This window comes from Rhipicephalus sanguineus, chromosome 5 (genome assembly GCF_013339695.2).
Source record: "Rhipicephalus sanguineus isolate Rsan-2018 chromosome 5, BIME_Rsan_1.4, whole genome shotgun sequence".
Taxonomy (NCBI): Eukaryota; Metazoa; Arthropoda; class Arachnida; order Ixodida; family Ixodidae; genus Rhipicephalus; species Rhipicephalus sanguineus.
In genome coordinates this window covers 15,938,392-15,960,005 of record NC_051180.1, presented here as the reverse complement: position 1 = coordinate 15,960,005, position 21,614 = coordinate 15,938,392, and the positions used below count along the sequence as shown (strand labels likewise).

Genomic DNA, 21,614 nt, shown 5'->3' with positions numbered 1-21,614 from the left:
GAGGTACTTTCGCGGGCAGTTCGTTTTGTGTCGGTTGCGCTGTTCGTAGGAATGCCGAACTCCAGGAATAATTGCTGCGCTGTTGGGCGCAATAACACCTACAGGAATTCTCCGGGCATGCGTTTTTAACAGTTTTCATTGAGAGAAGTCGGCGCAGCGAATGCAGTGCCATGGGCGTTCGATGGAAAGCGTTTTTTCATTCAGCAGCCGTGGCGGTGCAATTGCTGGTATCGCCTGTTTCAAGCTGCCGCTGCCTTCGCTGCCGTGTTATCCCGAGGGCGATAAGCTGTGGCAGAGGAGGCGCTGGCTGTGGTTGTTTAGTAAGCGAGGCGGCCGACGTTACACGTGCGCAGTTTCGCTCAACGGTCTCATCACCTCCGTTGTCTTCCCCCAGCTCATGCATTTTATGTTGTCGCGTTCGCCTGAGGATAGACGAGGTCTGGCGAAAAGAAGCACACGCGCTAACGCTACGTTCTCTGACAGCTGCTAAAAATTTGATGTCTTTTGGAAGCAAACGGGGAAGAAAATGCCTCAAGCGAAGCACCAAAGCACGGCGCAGTGGCTTGCCGCCGCCTGCGTCGTCTGCTCCCATATCCCGCCAAATCTGCTGCCGCGGCCATTTTGGCGCTAGAGGCAGCGCGCGACTGTGGCGGCTCCTAACGTTTGCACGGTGCCCATAGAAAAAGCGGCCTGTAGTAACATTTGCGAAGTTATGAACTTCAACCAAATTCAGCGGGGAAACCGAAACGCGGAAGAGCGTGTCTGCTATATTCTTCTGAGTCGGGCAGAATGAGTGAGCGTCGTCATTATTTGCGCAACACGGAAGTCAGAATGGCCTGATCAGGTTGATTTAGGGGGACTAACAAACCACAGTACTGACCACACACCGCCTCAGTACAAGTGACTGCTCCTTAAGTACGCGGAAACCCTAAGACAATGTGAACTATTATCGTAGTCTGTAAAAGTCCCGCCTATCCCCACAGAGGACCAGCGCCTCCCTATCTCACCCCCAGATGCGACTCGCGCAATTGCGACGAAACCATAGAGCATCTACTGTGTTTCTGTGAACGTTTTGTGAACGAACGAAACATTCTGCGCAATGCGCTGAACAAGCTAGACGACAGACCGTTTTCCGAAGAGAAGATCCTCGGATTGTGGCCCTACGCATCGCAGGCCAGCAAAGCGACGCGAGCATTGCTACTGTTTTTAAAATCGACCGGTTTAAGCGACCGCTTGTAGGCATTCAATGGACAGGCGCCTATCTACCCTGACAATGCCTTCTTCCCTCCTCTTTCTTTCGTTTAATCCCTTCATCCCTTTCCCCCAGTCTAGGGTAGCAAACCGGACGCGCGTCTGGTTAACCTCCCTGCCTCTCATTCATTTCCTTCCTCCTCATCCATCCAAAGATGCAATGGGTTCTTCACATGAAGGACCAGTTCTCACATTTGAAATAACTGCCTAACTCCACTAATTAAACAAGTTAATTATTTTAACTTTCCTAATCACTCTCCCAAATGATATCTTTAGACATCCTAACATGCCTGCCGATACAGAAAAAGCAATTGTGGAGGCATCGAACAAATATCGCATTTCCCTGATTTTTGAGGATTTCCTGACAAATTTCTTGAAACACTCTCTGTTTCACAGAATGAAGTGTATAAGAAACCACTGTCGTCAAACGATTACCAACTCTTCGATGAATTTTTCTACTGTATTACGCTGTCTCACGTTCTTCCATACGTAAATGAATATCTGCTCTTGGTCACGGAGAAAGGGAAAGTACGTCGGATCATGTTCGGCAGCATGAAATGCAGTGTTCAGTGCATGATTAGAACTCAGAAGACAATCATGGTTTTTGTGGCTGTTACGACATGTAAGAGCCAGAAAGACGCTGGCGCACATTTTATCGTTTTCCCCGAATGACGTACGGACACGTCGTAATGACGAGGAAGTGCCCCTGAATGTCGTATAGTCAATGTGTAACCTGCGAAAGGCGAAATGTAAATGATTGTATGGTATGCGCTAGATTCAGAAGCACGAGAGAAACTGCTGCCGTAAGAGGAAGGGCATGGATAGGCGTGCTTAGGAAAGCGGCGCCAAGGTATGATTAAATTATTCCGCCAAGGTGCGGGCTATCTGTGACGCCCAGCTGGGAGTAAAAAAAAAAGAAAGAAAGAAGAGCGCAGCCTGCATACGAAACAGCTCACGAGGAAGCGCGATTTCACCCGTCGTTTAGCCATTCTGTTTAAGGCGCTTTTGCGAGGCGCACTCGAGCGAAAAGTCAAGGGAGCGCACGGCTGCTGCGTGTGAAACACACATGGCGCGCTACACACAATGGACGTGGAGCTTCGCAGTGACGCTCGTTGTTGCGGTTAACTTTGTTTCGTCTGTCTATAGTTCTCATTCGGAACCCGTTGTGAGCACCACTTCAGGCCTTGTGGCCGGAAAGCGAATGAAGATCAAGAAAACAAATGTGGACTCATTCCTCGGAATACCGTACGCAGCAACGCCTACCGGTCATTTGCGCTTCGAAAAACCGCAAGCGCCCGTGCCTTGGAACGGAACTTACAGAGCCACAAACATGCCTTCACCGTGCTGGCAGACGACATTGCGATTTGTCGACGGGGCACCTCTCGACTACTATTCCAGTGCTTCAGAAGACTGTCTTTATTTAAACGTTTGGAGAAAGTCTTCGACGTGTTCCGATTCAACCGGATGTGACGCCAAAAGACCAGTGATTGTGTTTATCCACGGAGGTGGGTTCACGTGGGGCGATTCGGCGCTGTTTGTGTACAACATGGCAAACTTTGCAGCCCTGTCAGACGTCGTGTGTGTCACGTTAAACTACAGACTGAGCATCCTAGGCTTTCTGTCACTAGACAGACCAGAGCTTCCAGGAAACATGGGCCTTTGGGACCAGAACCTAGCACTGAAATGGGTGCGTACTAACATCGCGAATTTCGGTGGTGACCCGCATGAGGTGACGCTGATGGGGCAGAGTGCCGGCGGTATCTGCGTTGGTCTCCACGCTGCGTCCCCGCATAGCCAAGGCCTCTTCAAGAGAGCTTTTATGATGAGTGGTGCTCCACTGTCGTTGATTCTCGGTTCTTCTCACAGCGGTGAAGGCAAGTTCATAAACATCGTGGGCCTCCTGGGCTGTTACGACTACAAAAGAACGCTAGACGACCAACTTAGTGACGCAGTAGCCTGCTTGAAGAGGCTGAACGCGAGTTTTATCTTCAGGACCCTGGAAGATCAAGATGCAATGGTGCAAGTGTTTGTCCCTACACTTGGCGAAGACTTCATCTCTCAGAGCCCGTTTTCGGAGAATACTTGGAAGACGCTTCCAATCGAGAAGATTGTAATCGGGAGTGTGCTAAACGAGGGAACGCTGCTCTTGGACAATATACATTACGCATCTCCAGGATTGAATTCGATACTATCTACAGATTACAGGCTTGCCATAACGCTCGCTATGCAACCCATGTTCGGCATATCTGTGCCGCAGGCGAGAAGCATCGTGCAGGCTTACTTCGGGGATCCGGACATTGAGCACACTCAGGAACAAGTAAGAACACTGTTCAGTGAGCTGTTGGGAGATGCCGTATTTGATTGCCCCGTTCACCTCATGAGCGAATCGACGTCGCAGCAAGGAATCGAGACCTACCGCTACCTGTTTGCTCACCGAGGATCGTACAGTTTTTGGCCGGAATGGATGGGCGTTGCTCATTCGGACGAGACTATGTATGTCCTTGGATCACTCCCTTTTTTGAACGACACTGCTTACAAGATTGAAGCAATGGCAGGAGCCGCGTCTGAAATAATGTCATCGAAGAACTATACAACGGAAGAAGAGATCATGATGGAACAGGTCGTGAGCGCTGTGTCCTCCTTTGTCAAGGCAGGGTGAGCTATGATTTATTACATTTTTTAATACTAAAACTACTAAACTGTAATAGTACTTGTGGGAAACTTCGAACTTTTTGCTTTAGGATGACATACTTTACTTTTACGGTTAATTGCACTATTTCTTTAGGTTTCTTCTTTTAAACCAGAAACCGCAGTTAAATAGTCTATGTAGTAGTTTCCGACCAATAGTTTTACGCAAGCCACCATTCATAACACGGGAATGTTCTTGCAGCGCCGGTTTACCGTGCGGTAAGTACGGAAATACCGTGACGTCGTAGTCGGCATGTAGCGTTTCTTTACTTTTATTTTTGGCCACGCGATTCTTCGATGCGTATTGTAACGTGTTGAGATGGTTCAAGCGGCTAATACAGGTGTTGCAGATTAAAAAAAAACCGACGAGCCGACACGACGGTACGGTATTTCCGTATTTACCGTACGGCGAACAGGCACTGAGAAAACAACCTATTCATGGTTATAGGAACAGCGCAAGGGGCAACGACTGGAAGAGCGAGTTGACAAACGTTGGTAGTCTGTCCTCTTACCTTGCGATTCATAGTTGTATTTTGTTTCATAGTTGTTGCATTTTGTCGCGTGCTGTCGTCACAAACTCTTCTTCTTCTGTTTCGTTTTTTTACATCCCCTTTCTCTTCCCACGTGCAGGGTAGCAAACCGGTTAACCTCCCTGTCTTTCCTTTCTCCCTCTTCTCTCTCTCTCTCAACTATGGATCTCAACCAACGTGCCCATTCTGCTGTTATTCGAAGTTATAACATCACTTATGAGTGCGGAGACAGCTTGGCGAAAGAGCTTGGTTATACAACGTGCGAGCTCACTATTTCATTACTTCACGTTTAGCTATTGCGAAGCAAGTCGCGCTCAATCTTTATTTTGTGCACACACTAATCTTCTCTTTCCATGTTGTGGTTTTTGTGCGGGCTAAACCTATACTTTGAATGCGGTAATTTTTGTAGAGGCATGATTAGTCGATCAAGTTGTTTGGCTTAATTTCGTAAGGGGCGTGCAATATTGCAGCAAACATATCGGGAATATGAAACGGTCTGACGGAGATGCTTGTCACCCAACCATGTCGCTTAAGCTTGCCTTGTTGTTTCTGTCGGCACGCGGTTTGCTTGCTAATTTTTAGGGGCGAAGCTCCTTAAGGCGGCACCCGTTCGTCCTTCGTAGTCGTCGTCATCGTAGTAGTCCGTAACAAGTCTTACGCTTTGACCTCCAAGGTGGTGCCGGTGGGAGATTTCTCTTGTGCGTTGTTGAACAATAAAAAATTCGCAGCGTGCGCGTTAACTAAAAGCCGAATTCTTCTGTCTCTCATTCCCCATTAGCAGCCATTGGCATGTTCCAGTAGGAAACGTTAGTAGAAGTAGAAGTGTAAGTGTTAGCTAAAAGCCGACTTCTTCTGTCTCTCATTCCCATTAGCAGCCATTGTTTACCTCCAAGGTAGTGCCTGGTGAGATTTCTCCTGTGCGTGATTAAACAATAAAAATTTTGTTCAAAACGCCGTTGATTGATGAAATAAACCAACGAAAGACGCCAGGGGTTTTGTAAAAGCAGAACGAAAGAACGCCAGATGTTTTTCTTAAAGTGTAGTAGTAGTAGTTGTATGTAGCCACCTCGCCCGATCGTCAACGGGCGAGGTGGACCAGCAACGGCGCGAGGACCCTGCCGTACGAGAGTTAAATCACACTAAAAGACATACTTTGCGGGCGATACACTCTAGTGAGCTTTCAACTTTTCGTCTTAATGTACATGATAAAGAAATTATTTCTACGAAAAACGCAAGGCACACCTTGAGCAATATATTTGGTTTTGGGACGCTAAATGGAACCATGAGGCGATGCGAAGCCGGAGCACTTGCACGATCGCGTTCCGTTGGCTTTCGTTGGGCATGCTACCGACCTCGCGCCGTGGAACGCGCGTCCTGTCTTCCCTCTAGCCTTACCTTTAATTCGCACAGGGCGAGCGGGGAATGCGGTCGCTCTTGGCGCTCTTTCGCTCGGGAGCGGACTTCTTCCTTGCATTTCACCGATCACAAGTGATAATGAAGGGACCACGTAAACCAACAGTACAATAAAAGTTTGATGTTTAATATATACACGATATACACGTGGATATGCTGTGATTTTTTCCTCTGGCAGGATATAGCGAGCGCCGAGAAACCGTTCAAATAAAAATAAATAGCGCCAAATTAATTGGAAAAAAAGAGAGCAAAACGGCAATGCTTCATCTGGGGATCCTTTCACGTTCAGACAACGGGAAACACGCTCAATTGCAATTCAAGCAAGCTGTTCCCGATATATACATTTGGTGCTTACATTACATCACGAAAGCTATATAACGAACTCCAGTCAAAATATTTCCTTAATTGTGAACAAGGACCCCATAGTGGGGCTGAAAACTCTCTTTTTTTTTAATTTCAACTGTTTGTCGGCGCTCGCTATTCCCCGCTTCATCGCAATTCAGGCAAGCTGCCCCCGATGCATACTCTCGATGCCTACGTTACATCATGAGAGCTATACTATAACCAACGCCGCGCAAAACATTTCCTTCATTGCAAACAACGACCCCCTAGTGGGGCTGAAAGCTCTTTTTATTTTTATTTAAGCTATTCTTCTTTAAGCTTCCGTCTAACCCTGGATTGTATTTCTTCCTCTATAAAGATACCTTTTATACACTGTGGGAAAATTCGTATATTTTGTACATATGAAAGTCTTCTAGTATTTCTCATTATGAGCATTCAGGTTGAAATAAGAAACACTTCTAAGAAAAGTACGACGGAGATTGAGGAGGTAGACGCCCTGTTGTGACGCGGCTATAACAAACGGTGCACAGGACACGTGAACATTAACTTGCGGCACAGCTTCTTAAGGACAACTTGTTCAAACACTGCGGTAAACAACCAAAACACGCCCGCTGGCGTGGCTTACCACTTTTTAAACTAAAGGTGCTGTTGTTTCCTTAATTGTGAAAATGTGCACATTTACAAAAGTCGGACCGTTTGTATATAGGCGCTGAGCCGTGGTCGCAACTTTCCCTCTCCTCAACCTCTTCTCCTGTTGCTCCTCCGCTTGTATCGGACGGACAGCAAAAAAAAAAAAAAAAAACATAAGTGGTACACCACATACACATAACTCCACACACAAAATGAAACATACACGGAAACATACAAATGGAACAACAACGGAAACACAAGTGAACACCCAGCGCTGCTTCGCATCCCCACATGGTTCCCTTAGTCGCAGATGGTGTAATCTTTTTTACTCTTAATATCTGCCAGGAGATCGGTTAACCCTGATTGTTTTCTGGTCTACTCTGCAGTCTTTTTGTCTCTTAGAGTTACGCCGACGATCTTTCGTTCCCTTGCACGCTGAGTGGTCCTCGAGTTCTTGTTATCCTCCAGGTGTCTGCCACATATGTTAAATGTGCCAAGATACACTGGTCTACTGAACTGACAACGAAGGAAGAAAGGAATAAAACAAGAGAGAAGGCAGGGAGGTTAGCCAGGCACATGCCCGGTTGGCTACACTACGCTGGGTAATGGGAAAAGGGAGTGGAAAGATGAGCGAGACAGAGGGAAGGCAGGATAGAAGGAAATGATCAGCAAGTACGCTGACGCGTATATGGTGGTGGCGCTATACAAAAGTCAAAGGCGTTCACTTAGGGCCGTAGCTCTCAAAAAGCACACAATTCCTTTAACTGCCTTGTGAGCCGACGAGCGATGGGACGGTGCTCCAGCAACATCTGCACGGAGAGCGGCTGAGCGTCCAATCGTCGCAACGCGTCAGAAAGTGTTCGTTTCTCAGAGGCAAATCGAGGGGAGCGGCATAGCAAATGATCGATGTCTTCTTCGGTGCCGCAGACCTCGCATGTCGCACTGTCAGTCACACCAATTACCGTTGTTTTGGTTAGGGGTTGCCTTCACGAAGGCAACCCCTAGTCAAAACCGACAAAGAAGCGAAGCTTCACGTCGATGAAGTCCGGATGGAGGTCGGAGTTGCAGTGGGTTTACTTGGAGGTGGAACCGGCCACTAAGGTAAATATTGATGCATTGGAGCGCATCCAGAAACGTGCCGCCCGGTTTGTGACGGGTAATTACAACTTCGCCAGAAGGTCAAGCGAAATTGTCAGTGCACTTGGATGGTCATTACAGAACTCAAGGCGTAAATATATCAGACTATGTCTTTTCTACAACATAGTAAATGACAAAACCGGTATCGATAAAAATAAATACATTAAACCACCAACCTACATCTCATCACGATGGGACAAGTCTTAAAAAGTACGCGAATATAAGTGCCGGACAAGTGCTTTTGCAGATACCTTTTTTTCCGAAAACTATACATGAATGGAATAGTCTTCCGTCAAGTACTGTTACCGCGCCCAAGACAGCGTTCCCTTCACTTTTAAAAGAGTATGTTGTTAGCTAATGTCGCTTTTTAAATGCGAAGCATCTCTTAGCGAACCTTTGGCACTTTGAGCGTTTCTATCTATCTATCTATCTATCTATCTATCTATCAAGCCGCCTACGTCTGGGTGCTCTCATGATCCCCTCCTTAACTTGGTGTTGACCAAAATTGGCATGGGAGGGTAAGATGATTTGACGAATATGACTGTCAGGTCATGACATGAATAACGCGAAGATCCTGTCGCGTACGTCGTCAAACCCTTTCCTCCAGACACGTGGGGCACATACCCGTTTACCGCGGGCCGCGGTGTACGGGTATGCGCCACAGGTAATTGACAGTATATCTACCCAGCAACGGCGAGAACAGACATTGGTAACCTAAATATGAGAGCGTTAGGAAAAACCGACATCGGCAGCGTTGAACCGACGAATGTAAAGAATGAAAATTACGATCCCAGCAGGAATCGAACCCAAGCATTCTGCGTGGCATTCAGGTATTCTACCACAGAGCCACGCCAGGTCTATAAACTGGTTTGGAAAAACATCCTACGCAGACGTAATGTTGGTGCAACGTCAATTGTGGTTGTGATGCTGGCTATGTAAGTTTGCAAGCAAGCAATAAACACTACATGATACTCCTACGATGCGTAATCCTACAATACAGGCGTCATATCAGATTAACGTCTGTGGTTCAAGTGTTGGCTCCGCTTTTATAGCAGCCTAATAAACGTTACATTTGTAGTGCTATGATTCAGCAAGCTATAGTGAAGCATTGCTCGACCACGGAGGAATACACCAACGAAAGTCACGTATGATAATCACATCATCGCACCATGAAGTGCACTTAGTCCGCCAGAAGGACGCAGTGTCATCTTCATTTCTTACGAGGCTGGGCGATGGCCTCATGCTGACCAAGGATGATGCCAGAGTGACTGACAGCCGCATTGTAGACAAGGCTACGTAGGCCACATAGGCCCACATGGTCTAGGAATACGACAACCGCCATCCATTGATGTTGGTCTACCTAGCACTATCTAGGCCTAACAACCTCGACGGCGTATACCTCGCCAACGCGAACGGTGACTTCAGGTTCCGACATGTCGCCGGCTCTATCGACAGACAATTTGTTGACGAAATGACCGAGGCATCCACGATTTCCAACAGCTATACTATACCTCATACTTCGCTACACATGGGCCCCACGTCACCGCGATAACGACCGAATCCAATAACACGTCATGACCAGCTGCTGGTGCTCACTGACCACGGTGATGGTGACCTTGTTCAAGAACTGTCAAGAACTTCTTCCACGCATGTACACGGGTTCGTAAAACTTGCGTGGGTTCTCCATCATAAGGGACAAGTATAAGCATTACATATCAGCTTACCGCTTCTTGTGTTGGTAATACCCACGTTGCCGTTGGCAGCGTTACCCAACTGTAAACAACTAGTTATATAACACATATGCGGCTGTTCAACATATATATGGGCGTATAAAATTTATGCAAGTCATTAGCTTCATTTTGTAACGTTTCACTAAGTAAAAAGTATTACACCACATTCACCTTCCCGCCGCATGCTTCGCATAACATCGACTCCCACGGTACGTGGGATCTGCCGAATTTTTTTCGTCTATTGTCAACATTTTTTCATTTAGCAACGGCGGAAATGTCCAGCCCATGTATTTTGTGCATATATTTTATGCTGGGATTTACCTATTTTGATTTGTAAACCCCCCTACAACGATGCCCCTAGAGGGCGCTGTAGGTACATGTATAAATTTTAATTGAAGTAAAGACACTAGGCCAACGCTAAAAAAAAAAAAGAGTAAAGGTTTTTTTTTTTTTTTTTTTTCGAGCCTGGTGGCACACTTGTCACCGCCCCGTTATAAAGGGGACGCTCATAGCATCCATCCATCCAAATAAATAAATAAATAAATAAATAAATAAATAAATAAATAAATAAATAAATAAATAAATCATGTGACTGAAGTACACAATATAGTGACAGTGGTAAGTTAATGGTCATGATTTGAGAATGTCTGCCATGAGCGCACCACCCCACCCTTTTTATTCGGCGGATTTCCTTTGCGTGTTCAGGCTCCCCTGTTAATATTTGGCTTGATATAAATACTCTTGTACTGATTCATGGGTCCCGTTGTCAATCACAAAATATCGCTCTGTCGCAGGGCTGACTAGCATTAACTTCGTATTTTGCATGTTCATCTTCGACCCCACTTTGACACTTTCTGTGTTTAATTGCTTAATCATTTCTTTTCTTTTTTTGCAATTCGTCGCCGTCTTTGCTGAAGAGTAGTACGTCGACTGCAAACCGAAAATTGCAAATATATTATACGTTAATCTTTATTTCTATTTCTTGCCAATCAAGTCGTTTATATACTTCTAGACAAGCAGAGAATAAGAATAGAGAGCTTAGAATAACAGAGAGCTGAGCAAGTTGGTAAGTATTCATTTTTAAAAAAATTAACCATCTTCCGCTAAAGGGGACCATGAGGCGATGCGAAGACGGAGCACTTGCACGATCGCGATCCGTTGGCGTTCGTTGGGCATGCTACCGACCTCGGGCATGCTACCGACCTCGCGTCGTGGACCGCGAAGAGGAACACTACGCGCGTCGTGCCTTCCCTGTAGCCTGGCCGTTAATTCTCACAGGGCGAGCGGGGAACGCGGTTGACAGGCGCGCGAGAGGGGGGGAGCGTAGGAGAGAAAAAAGAGGGAAAGGGGACGCGCATGCGCCGGCGCTCATCGTGGCGTTGCGCAGGAGAGAATTTCGGCATGTCGAGCCCACATTTCACAGGAGTCAACAGAAGCAAGCGCTGGACAACGCGCGCAGCGCTCTACCCGCTTTATATTCACACTTGAAGGAGAGGAGTCTAGAGGAGGAGAGTAGCGCATGCGCTGCGAGAGAAGAAGCGAGAACGCAGGAGAAGTGCAAGCAGGTGCTAGGAGAGAAGTGGAGAGAGTAACGCCGAGCTGTTGGAGAGAGGGAAGGAGGAGAGTTGCGCATGCCTAGTGTGAGTGCGGACGCCCCAGGCCGACGCCGCGGGACATACCCCCCGAGCAAGAGATGCTTCGCATCTAAAAGAAAGGGCGTGCAAACCTGGACAAAAGAAAGAAGTCACGACACCACACACGCCGACTAGCAACTGAAGAGACGCACAACGGGGCAGAAGAATGAAGGCACGAAAACTTATCTGCGCATGCCCATGCAATAGGCGAACCTATCAATCCGGCACGCGTGGGGGTCTAGGTGAAAGATAACTTTTAAGGCATTTGATTTCATCTTTATGCATGTTAATCGACACTTGGCTCACGCATGCGTTACCACTATTCCCGATATGCCATGCCTCAATCATCAGGCGCGCTTCTTCATTCCTATACCGATACAAAACTGTGCATTCATCAAATTTCGGCGTGTAAAATGTAAAGATAGAAGGTGAGCCTCCGGTTAACGATCTCTTATGTTCCAATAATCTCTGGTTAATGCAGCGGCCCGTCTGTCCTACGTAGAAGCGGCCGCGGCTGAAAGGGACCTTATACACCACACTTGTACGGCAGTCAATGAATTTGTTGGTGTGTTTTACGAAACGAATAACGGTCCGCTTCTTGTCTGTTACTCGCTCATTCATCCTCTGCACAGCGAAATCTTACCTAGCTTATTGGGAGCCGTGAAAATAACATTACCGTCGTATCTAATTCCTACTTTATTTAGCCTGTGAGATACGCAATGAATGTACGGTATACCTACGACACGTTTCTTCCTATCGCTTTCTGCAAGCATGCTCGGACTTATCATAATGGACTTCTTTAAACGTTCAGCGACAGTGGTCACTGCATCACGAGGATAACCTACACCCAGAAGACGCGTAACCTGTGCGTTAAAGCTATCACTCATTTTGTGCTCACACTACTTGGCGAGGGCAGACTTAAGGCAAGACATGGCTATACCGTTTTTTGCAACCTTCGACTGCTTCGACGAAAAGTTTAACAGCGGTTTTGAAGATCTAGGAGAATACTGCCAGCAGACGTGGTTCTTCTGAAACGTTAAGAAAATGTCTAGAAATTGTATTCCATTATTCTGAGGCACCTCTTTAGTAAAGCTCAGCCCTCCTCCATTCATTTCAAATTTTTCGCTCACTGAGGTTACGACGGCTTCAAAGTCCTCACCACTACAAAAAGTGAAGTAACCGTCCACATAACTAAAAACCTTAATAATAGAATTACCTAAGACGCTATCCAATAGTCTGTCAATCTTGCTAAGGTATAAATCACGAAGAATGGGAACGACCTTAGAACCAATGCATATCCCTGATTTCGGCACATAAACGCCTTTCTTCCAACCTGCCAGCGTCGACTTTAAATACATGAAAAGAATTTCTAGAAAAGCCCCCGTAGAAACACCACATTTATCGGTGAAAACTGTCTCGTGCCCTTGTTCGTTAATATAGTCATTAACACATTTCAACAAGTCCTCATGCGGCAAGGAGTAATAAAGGTCTTCAATACCCATACTAAAAGCTTTACAACCGCCGGGATTCTCCTCTGAGAGGAACTGAACTAGCGCCTGAGAATTACGCATACGAAAAGGGTCTGAAAAACTCAGGGTTTAAGCAGTTCTGCAAATAACTAGATACAGCGACTTGCCAGGTGCCTTTCTCTGAAACAATTGTTCGAAACGGAATCTAGTGCTTATGTGTTTTCACTAAAAAAGAAAAAAACAATTCTAAAGCAAGTAATGTAGCTTTCTTGATAAGTAAGTGGTTTAGCCTTCTTGACATTACAAGCTATTCTCTCACGGTTATGTCTTAACAGAAGGTCGACAGCATGTTGCCTAATACCGATGGTTTAAGTTCTACCGTCCTAAAATTCATTTTTATGGCTGTTAATGCTTTTTCTGGGAACGAACTGTCCGGCAGAATTACAAAATACCCTTCCTTATCTGAGATTACTGCCCCGAGTTTCTTCTACACACAATAATTAACCATTGGCCGGATAGGATCAGGACACTTGAGATGCATATTAAATGCCTTGACACTAGCAACGCAGTCTGAAATGCAATGGGAGCGCTCTTCTTCAGGAAGTAATCTAGTGATTGTACGCGGCAAACTAAAAACGTCTATTGGTTTGAGGTCCGGCTTAAAACAGTATTTGGGACCTAACGCAAAGTTTTTGCAGTGACTATCATCTAAGACAGCTCCTCCGAGGACTAGCAAGTCATTTCGCAGTGAAACAGTAGAAATAATCTTCCTCTTACATGGTTGAAGTTCTCGAAGTTTTACCCTCCATAGAAATTCCGCATGCTGCTTAGCTGCCCTTATCCAGTCGGCGTACAGCTGCTTCTGTGATAGGAAGAAATAGGAAGAAACGTGTCGGCCCAGGGCCCCCTCCTACGGGCCTGGTCGTAGGTATATCGTACATTCATTGCGTGTCTCCCAGTAGGAAGTACATACAGCGTTAATGTTGGTTTCACGGCTGCCAATAAGTTGGGTAAGATTTGTGCCGCTGTGCAGAGGAAGAATGAGCGAGTAAAAGACAAGAAGCAGACTGATATTTGTTTTGTGAAACACACCAACAAATTCACTGATTACCGTACAAGTGTGGTGTATAAGGCATAGAGTTTCCTACAATACTTACTAGAGGGAACTCTGGCGCTAGTGTCTATGGGAGCTGCAACGCATGACGCTTCAGCCAGCATGGGAATGATGGGTAGTACACAAATTTGTCTAAACTTCGTTCTTTCGCCTCCGTTTGGCTGCGCGTCGCCTGCATCCGCTTTGTCGCAAAACAAAGTTCAGCAAAAGTCAGCAGTTCCACTTCACCACTTTAACTTATTTAGTCTCACCAAATGAAAGCTGGTCACGAAGTTCACAACGGTCTATTCTTTTATCCGAAACGAATGCCAAAACACTGCAATAAACAAAGCCACAAGTACGTTTGAAGCCGCAAGCACGAAAACTAGGTAAATTTGTGTACTACCCATCATTCCCATGGTAGCTGAACGATCGCAGCGCCAGAGTCCCTTCTAGTTAATTTTAGGAAACTCTATGGTATAAGGTACATTTCAGCTGCGGCCGTTTCTACGTAGGACAGACGGGCCGCTTCATTAACCAGAGCTTATTGGAACATGAGAGATCGTTAACCGGAGGCTCACCTTCTAATCTATCTTTACATTGTCGAGAGTGTAAGTGCACGCCGAAATTCGATGAATGCGCAGTTTTGTACCGGTATAGGAATGAAGAAACGCGCCTGATTGAGGCATGACATATCGAGAATAGTGGTAGCGCATGCGTGAGCCAAGCGTCGATTAACATGCATAAAGATGAAATCAAATGCCTTAACATTTATCTTTCACGTAGACCCCCACGCGTGCCGGATTGATAGAATCGCCTAGCGCATGGGCATTCGCAGGTAAGTTTTCGTGCGTTCTTTCTTTTCCGCCGTTGTGCGTCTCTTCAGCTGTTAGTCGGCGTTTGTGGTGTCGTCACTTCTTTCTTGTGTCCGTGTTTGCACGGCATGTCTTTATTTTATAAAGAGTAGTGATTGTGTCACCATGACGGAGCCCTTTCTCGATCGCGATTTTTATGCTTTTCTTGAGGAGGAGCACAGTAGTTATGGAATCTCTGTATATATTAGCAATGGTATTCACGTGCGTTTCAAGTACTCCTTGCCGACGCATTGCCTCTAGAACCACTCTTATCTCCACAGAGTCGAATGCGATTTCGTATTCGTTGAATGCCCTGTAATGGGGTTTTTGTATTCAGTAGATTTCTCAGTTATTGGGATAATCGCATGAAGGTGATCCATGGTAGAGTACGCTTTACCGAAGTCAGCTTGCTCTTTGGGTTTATTAAAGTAACGTATGGCCGTTATCATGTACGAAATTACCTTCGTGAATATTTCGTGCATTGCTGAAAGATGGCTGAGTCCTTGAAGTCTTTCACGTCTCCCTTTATGCGTATACTAATTAGGTACTGTCGTACTTCCAACTCGCCGGTACATATGCATTTTTAAGGCATAATGCACAGAGTGTCGCAAGCTTCCTGAATGTAAAATCTCCTCCACCTTTGACCAAATCTGCTGTTATCCAGTCTTCTATGGCCGCTTTCTGCGGGATATGCCTTGCAGGGCCTTTCCAACTTCACCGATAGTTACGCTTGGGACTTCCGTGTTATATTAGACTTTTCTTTCACTGAAATTAGGGCGATTTATATTTTATCTGTGCAGCTCGGATTAAGAGTCCTCAACCACCTCAACTATGTCATTAATTTTTTAATAATGCTCCACTTTTTGTCATTCCGCTTTGTGAATGTGGGTGGCCTGCGAAGCTGTCTAGCACACGACGGAGAGGGAGCCTTCAAGAGTAGAACGCGACATCGTAATCGGGTCCCGGGCGCATTGCCTTCAAACTTGCTGCAAGGAAAGTAACGTTTGTGCGCGTAACATTGGCCGTTTAGAACTGTCCTAGAATACCTCCTGCAAGTGCAATTGCGAAGTGTCCACTACGCCATAATTCTTCCTTTTGCAAATTGGCGAAGTACCCACTACGCGTCCGTAAGGCGCCACGCGCACCTGCACACTTTGCAACGGGTGGGCAGCTTTAAACCACCCACTCGTTGCGCAGTTAACACGTTTTGACGCCTGGTGCGAGTCTACAATTATGCCACGCAATACCACATCCTTTAAGGAGACTCCTCCTAGTACATAAAATTCTTATAGCATTTTTAACGATACAGCTGCAAGCACTGGCGTAGCTCCGTGGTAGAAATGTCTTTGCCACAGAGAAGGCTTGGGTTCGATTTTCAGTCGGACCGAAGATTTATTTATTTACATCATTTATTTGCATTTATCTCGAATTTTCACTCACGGACCATGCCGATTTGTCGCTTACAACCAACGACGCCGACACCGACGACGACGCCGGGATTTCTGCGAAATGAGCTCTTTAACGCTACCAGGTTAATATGATGTTTGAACTACCTTGCACAGCGGACATCCGCAGATCTGTGACCCCCATCGACAAAACTATGAAGGCCTGGCACAGCACCGCATACACGCAGTTACGGCAGTCAATTCGCCTGCGCATTACGTTGCTCGTTGCCCGGTCGTGCCGCCACGGCGGACGTTCACTACCGACCGGATGAGAGTGCGCTCGGCCAAGATCCTTCAAGAGCGAGGAGAAAGGGGATATGGGAAATAATAAGCGTCATGTTCTCTCCTTCGCCTCTGTTATTATTATCCACTTATCAACCTTACAATACCTAGCGTCCAGAAAAGAGCGGACTGTCGTCACCAGCTTTTAAACAGCTCACTTTCCTTCTATTGTACGAGAAATACCAAGACTCCATACATATCTTCTACACAGACGGACTCGTCGTGCCGAACAGCTCAACCGGAGCAGTCGTGATACCAAGGTTATGAAACCGTTAAGCTCACGAAGACGTGAACAAGAAGACGACACACAGAATGGATATTTCTACCACACCGAGCATTGTTCCCCCATGTGTGCTTCTTCATAAACGCTCAGTGTGTCGTCTTCTTGTTCCCGTCTTCGTGCGCTTAACGGTTTCATAATGTCAATGTACCAACTAGCTCGGACCCAGCCTCTGATACAGACGTTGGTTACGACAATTAAATTCAAGACGTTTCACGCAGCAACATCGACGGCAGCAGAACTGGCAGCCCTTCGTACCGCGTTACAAGTCGTCATGGACCAACCGACACAAAAGTGGACTATCTTCTGAAACTCTAAGGTGGCACTGCGGTCTACTGTGAGCCTTACGCTTCGGACTGCACGAACAGCTCGTACCTACTGTAGACTGCAGAAGTAACACACCAGCTAACTGAGAAAGGACATCAAATCACTTTTCAGTGGTTATCTAATCACTGCGGTATTATGGGCAGTGAATGGGCCGATCAAGCTGCCCGCTCAGCCCATACAGAAGACACGAAATACGCTTACCGCTTTCTGGATCGACGCTGCACGGAAGCTGCGCTTGCTTGCTCGCCAAGGCACCACGTCACAATAGAATGAGCCGCACTTCAAGCATGCCCGATTACACTCATTTGACCCAACCTTATGTCTTCGAGTCCCATCGAGGCTTCGCCGTGTAGACTCCTTTTGTGTAGACAAATAGCCTCCTTTTGTGTAGACCATGGTTGAGCGTGGTGTTTACCAACGCCTAAGCGTTCCGCATTGGGATGGCCGACACCGCAGCCTGTGACCACTGCGGCAACGAATAAACAATTGGACATATGTATTTTGCGATTGCCCACAGTACAGCGCATAGCGACTATCCCTTTGCAGCACGCTCAACGAGTTCGATGACCGACATCTGTCGGAAGAAAGTTCTACGCCATCGACAGGACTCAACGTCGCTGAACAAGGCCCTGCAAGTGCTACAAACTGCGCATCGTGCGATAGATAGGCCTTTCTGAACGAATGTAATCAGAACGATCTTCCTCTCCGTGTTCTCTTGCTTCTTGTACGTGTGTGTGTTTTGTTTTTAATGTTGCCTTTTTTTCTCTCACGTTACACCCTGTTTCCGACCCCTATTTCCCCACCCGAGTGCAGAGTAGCAAACCGGATGTTAATATCTGGTTAATCTCCTGGCCTTCCTCTTCATCTCTTTCTGTATTATTATTATTATTATTATTATTATTATTATTATTATTATTATTATTATTATTATTATTATTATTATTATTATTATTATTATTATTGTTCTACGGAATCCAACTCCGTCGGCGCTGGATAAGCCCTCTCGAACGCGCCTGCTCCAGCGTGGACCTCTGGAAGCCGCAGGAAAGCGGACGTTTTTGTTGACGCACAGGGAAAATACACAGTACCCTAGCCATGAACAGATTCGATGTAACATTTGTCTTCCTGAAAGGCACGATGGGAGATGCGCAAAGGCTTTACGGGGGTTAACAATGCCTTTGATGATCATCTCGTTCACCTCTGCTATATTTAGGCCCGTATTCATAAAGATTTAGATTCGTAAGGTTTCTTTGCAATGAGCCGGCCACCTTCGATAATGATGTACATCGAGGGTCAGGATTACCTAAAATAGCCTCTTACTAACAATTCAAGCGCAATATATTTGTTTGAATACGGTCCCTGATGCACGCAAAAGAGATAATCAGCGATGATAGGGGCGACATCATTAGTATTTATTCTAAGCCTAACGAGCCAACTTTCACTTAAGTGCCAAATGATGCATGTTGTTCGCGGTCTAATGAAGTCTCATGGCTTACCTTCACCAGACAAGCCAAGTTAAGGTGTTCCGCCTCGTTGACGACTATTTAGTTGTTTACCGCATTGATCAAACTAACCCTCGTCGAACCACTGCTGAGATGTCTGACGTATTTCAGTGTGAAATGAAGCATCTGGAATTAACATCTGAGTTTACTTCTGAAAACAAGCTGCGATTACTTGATCTCGAAATGCATTTTAAGTCTGACCATGCCTGTCGGTGTTGCGAGCCTCGGTGAAGAGAAAGTCTTCTTGCTTTCACGTCCGCGCATTGTCAGTTAAGCGAAGCATCGCTCATTCCTTCCTAAGGGCAGCTTTAAATCGCTCACGCCATCACCAGGTGGCAAGCATCTTTAAGCACCAAGTGCGCCGTTTTCAACACGCAGGTTTTCTTAAGCCCTTGCAAACTTCCATTGCTGAGACTCTTTTAACGTCATTAAAGGGGCCCTGCAACGCTTTTTCGTCTGCATTCTGCAGCGCTGGAGTGCGTGTAGTGCTGGATACTGAGATGAACGCAAAATAATTATCAAAATCGGTGCACGGTTACGGAACTTATTAACCTTATTAGTTTATTAACTCATTAGGCTTCCCTTAGCCCTTGCAAACTTCGATTGCGGAGACTCTCTTAGCGTCATTAAGGGTGTACAATAAGACTCAAAGTAATAGCCAACTTATCACGCCTCACTATATGGCTGTTATCCCCTACGTACACGAGGTGTCGTACAGGCTAAAGGAGGTGGCAGGCAAAGTAGGTGTTAAACTTGTGTTCTGCGCACACGGCTAGTTTGCTGCGCTGTGCCGCACAGTCAACGATGAAGAACCTAAAAAAACAAGCATGTGTTAAGAAGCACGCTAAGTACTATGTTGAATGTGTACGTGTGATCGTGTACAACAGGGGCGTAGCCAGAAATTGTTTTCGGGGGGGGGGGGGGGGGGGGGGTTCAACCATACTTCATGTATATTCGTGCGTGCGTTTGTATGTGTGCGTGTAAACAAGCAAAATTGAAAATTTCAGGGGCGGGGGGTTGAACCTCCCCCCCCCCCCTGGCTACGCCCCTGGTGTACAAGATACCATTCACCTGTGGGCGCTTTTCCATAAATAATCGGCTAAGGGAGCACGCTCGCTCTCTAAAAGGTTCTGTTCCCAGCCACTTGGCTGACCATCGTAAAAATTGCGGATGTCAGCCAATACTTGATAAGTGCGTGGTCACTGGGCGCTATAACGAGCAGCGTGCACGCGAGATAAGTGAAGCCTTCCACATTCAACAGCATGGTGTTTCTTGTGTAGGCGTGCCTTCAATTTCCCTTCACTGCAGTGCAATTATATATCTAGGGGGTACGTACTACAGGGTGACAGCTTCCTGATATAATGTGCTCGAGCTGATTATCATTGTTGTATGGCCTGTATCACATGTATGTGCCTTTCGGTTTATGTTTCCTTGTTCTGCGCAGATACCTGCACCTATTTATATCGGTTGCTTTGGAATAAACCTTGGTTATTAGTCAGCGCCGTATCTGTATCTTCACCTCGTCCCGTCTTAAGCGCTGTTTTATTATTCATCTGCAATGCACCAACCAGCCAAATCAAGCACACGTGTGATACAAACACGTAACACTAGTCACGTGGCATGTCCCCGCCAAAGTCACGTAGCACTAGCCACGTGACGTGTTCCCCACAAGCCCATGTCGTTTAAGCGGCTCAGGGACACCGGCTTAGGAGGGCAGCTTCTTCCTCGGGAGTCCGAACACTAGTTCCGCTGTGGGTTCCAGCCTTGCACCGCTAGTGCAAGCTGCTCAATTTTTTTTACAGCAGAGCTGTTGAGATCGAAGAGACTGACTACAGAGAGATAAAGGAGTAACAAATGGAAGAAACAGATAATAAGATAGAAGGCGAGAGACCGACTACACAGAAGAGATAGAGAATCAAAGACACAGAAAGAAAGAGAAGAAAGAAGAGAGAGAGTGGATAATAGAGAAAGAAATAGACAGGGAGAGGAAGGCATAGAAAGCGACGCACACAAAAAAGATGATAGAAAAAAAAAATCATAGCCATATATCGTACAGTAAAGCAAGTATAGTTTGCCGCGTGGCGTAGAAAAAAACCTATCTTCATGAACCGGCACGCGCCATCATCGTTATCTTCCTCACCTTAACCCTCTTCTTACTCTTCCGCTTCGCTCCCGGAACACGTGCACCGATTTATTTGTCCAACACGAGTCCACCAGCCCTGCAGAGACTCAGCCTTGCGTGACTTTGTGCAAGCTGCGGTAATTTTTTTTTCTTTGTCCGCCTGCCTATGTATACTCTGCCTTGTCAATAATAATAAACAACACAGCCGATGTCAGCGCTGTGTGTTCACTGTCCCGTATTTTGCGCTGTTCTGACGTAATGCCCCAAGACACCCAGAGGAATGTGCGAAAGTTGTCCATGCCAAGATGCAATATTTGGGCATACGCCGAGTTGCTCGTACCGAGCCGCACCAAGTGGTAGAGATAGGTTACACACATTTATGTATGGCGAAGCAAATGAAGCGTCAAAAGAAGGCTGGTCATCACAGGAAAAAAAGAACCTTATAAAGTGAGGTTCATGTGCTTTCATTCGACTCTTTTGCTATTATATGGCTCATTCAACTAAAATCGGCATGTGCACTTCATGAAGACGCATAAATGACGCCTCGCATGAGGTTGTGGTCAACCGTGCGTGGCGAAATCTATTATCTTCTAAGTAAGCAGCCAGGCACCGAGGAAAACTACGGCACGCGACATTTGAATGGATTCAAGGAAGCCACGTTGACGTCTGACTGAGCTGCACTTTTATACTCCATCAAAAGGCCCTCTCATATAAAAATTTGGTTCTCCGCCACGCGCCACAGTATATGGGCGCTCAGGTGCGCCTGCATTTTCTTTTGTGCACGCTTGGGAGGAACGTTCTCGAATAATGTACGCCAGGAAGCTGCGAGGAGATTACCTCCGCGCTGTGCAATCAAATGTTGTTGAAGCTAAAAGTTACTGAAAA

General features: G+C 46.3%; 1 protein-coding gene across 1 annotated transcript in view; it reads left to right on the top strand.

Annotated features, from left to right (window-relative positions):
- LOC119393275 (uncharacterized) overlaps window positions 1-21,614 on the top strand; it is an 80,529-nt gene that overhangs the window by 20,211 nt on the left and 38,704 nt on the right. The window contains exon 4 of the mRNA XM_037660210.2: window positions 2,237-3,871. Within this exon, the coding sequence (XP_037516138.2) occupies window positions 2,237-3,871 (1,635 nt within the window). The remainder of the gene's footprint in view (window positions 1-2,236; window positions 3,872-21,614) is intronic.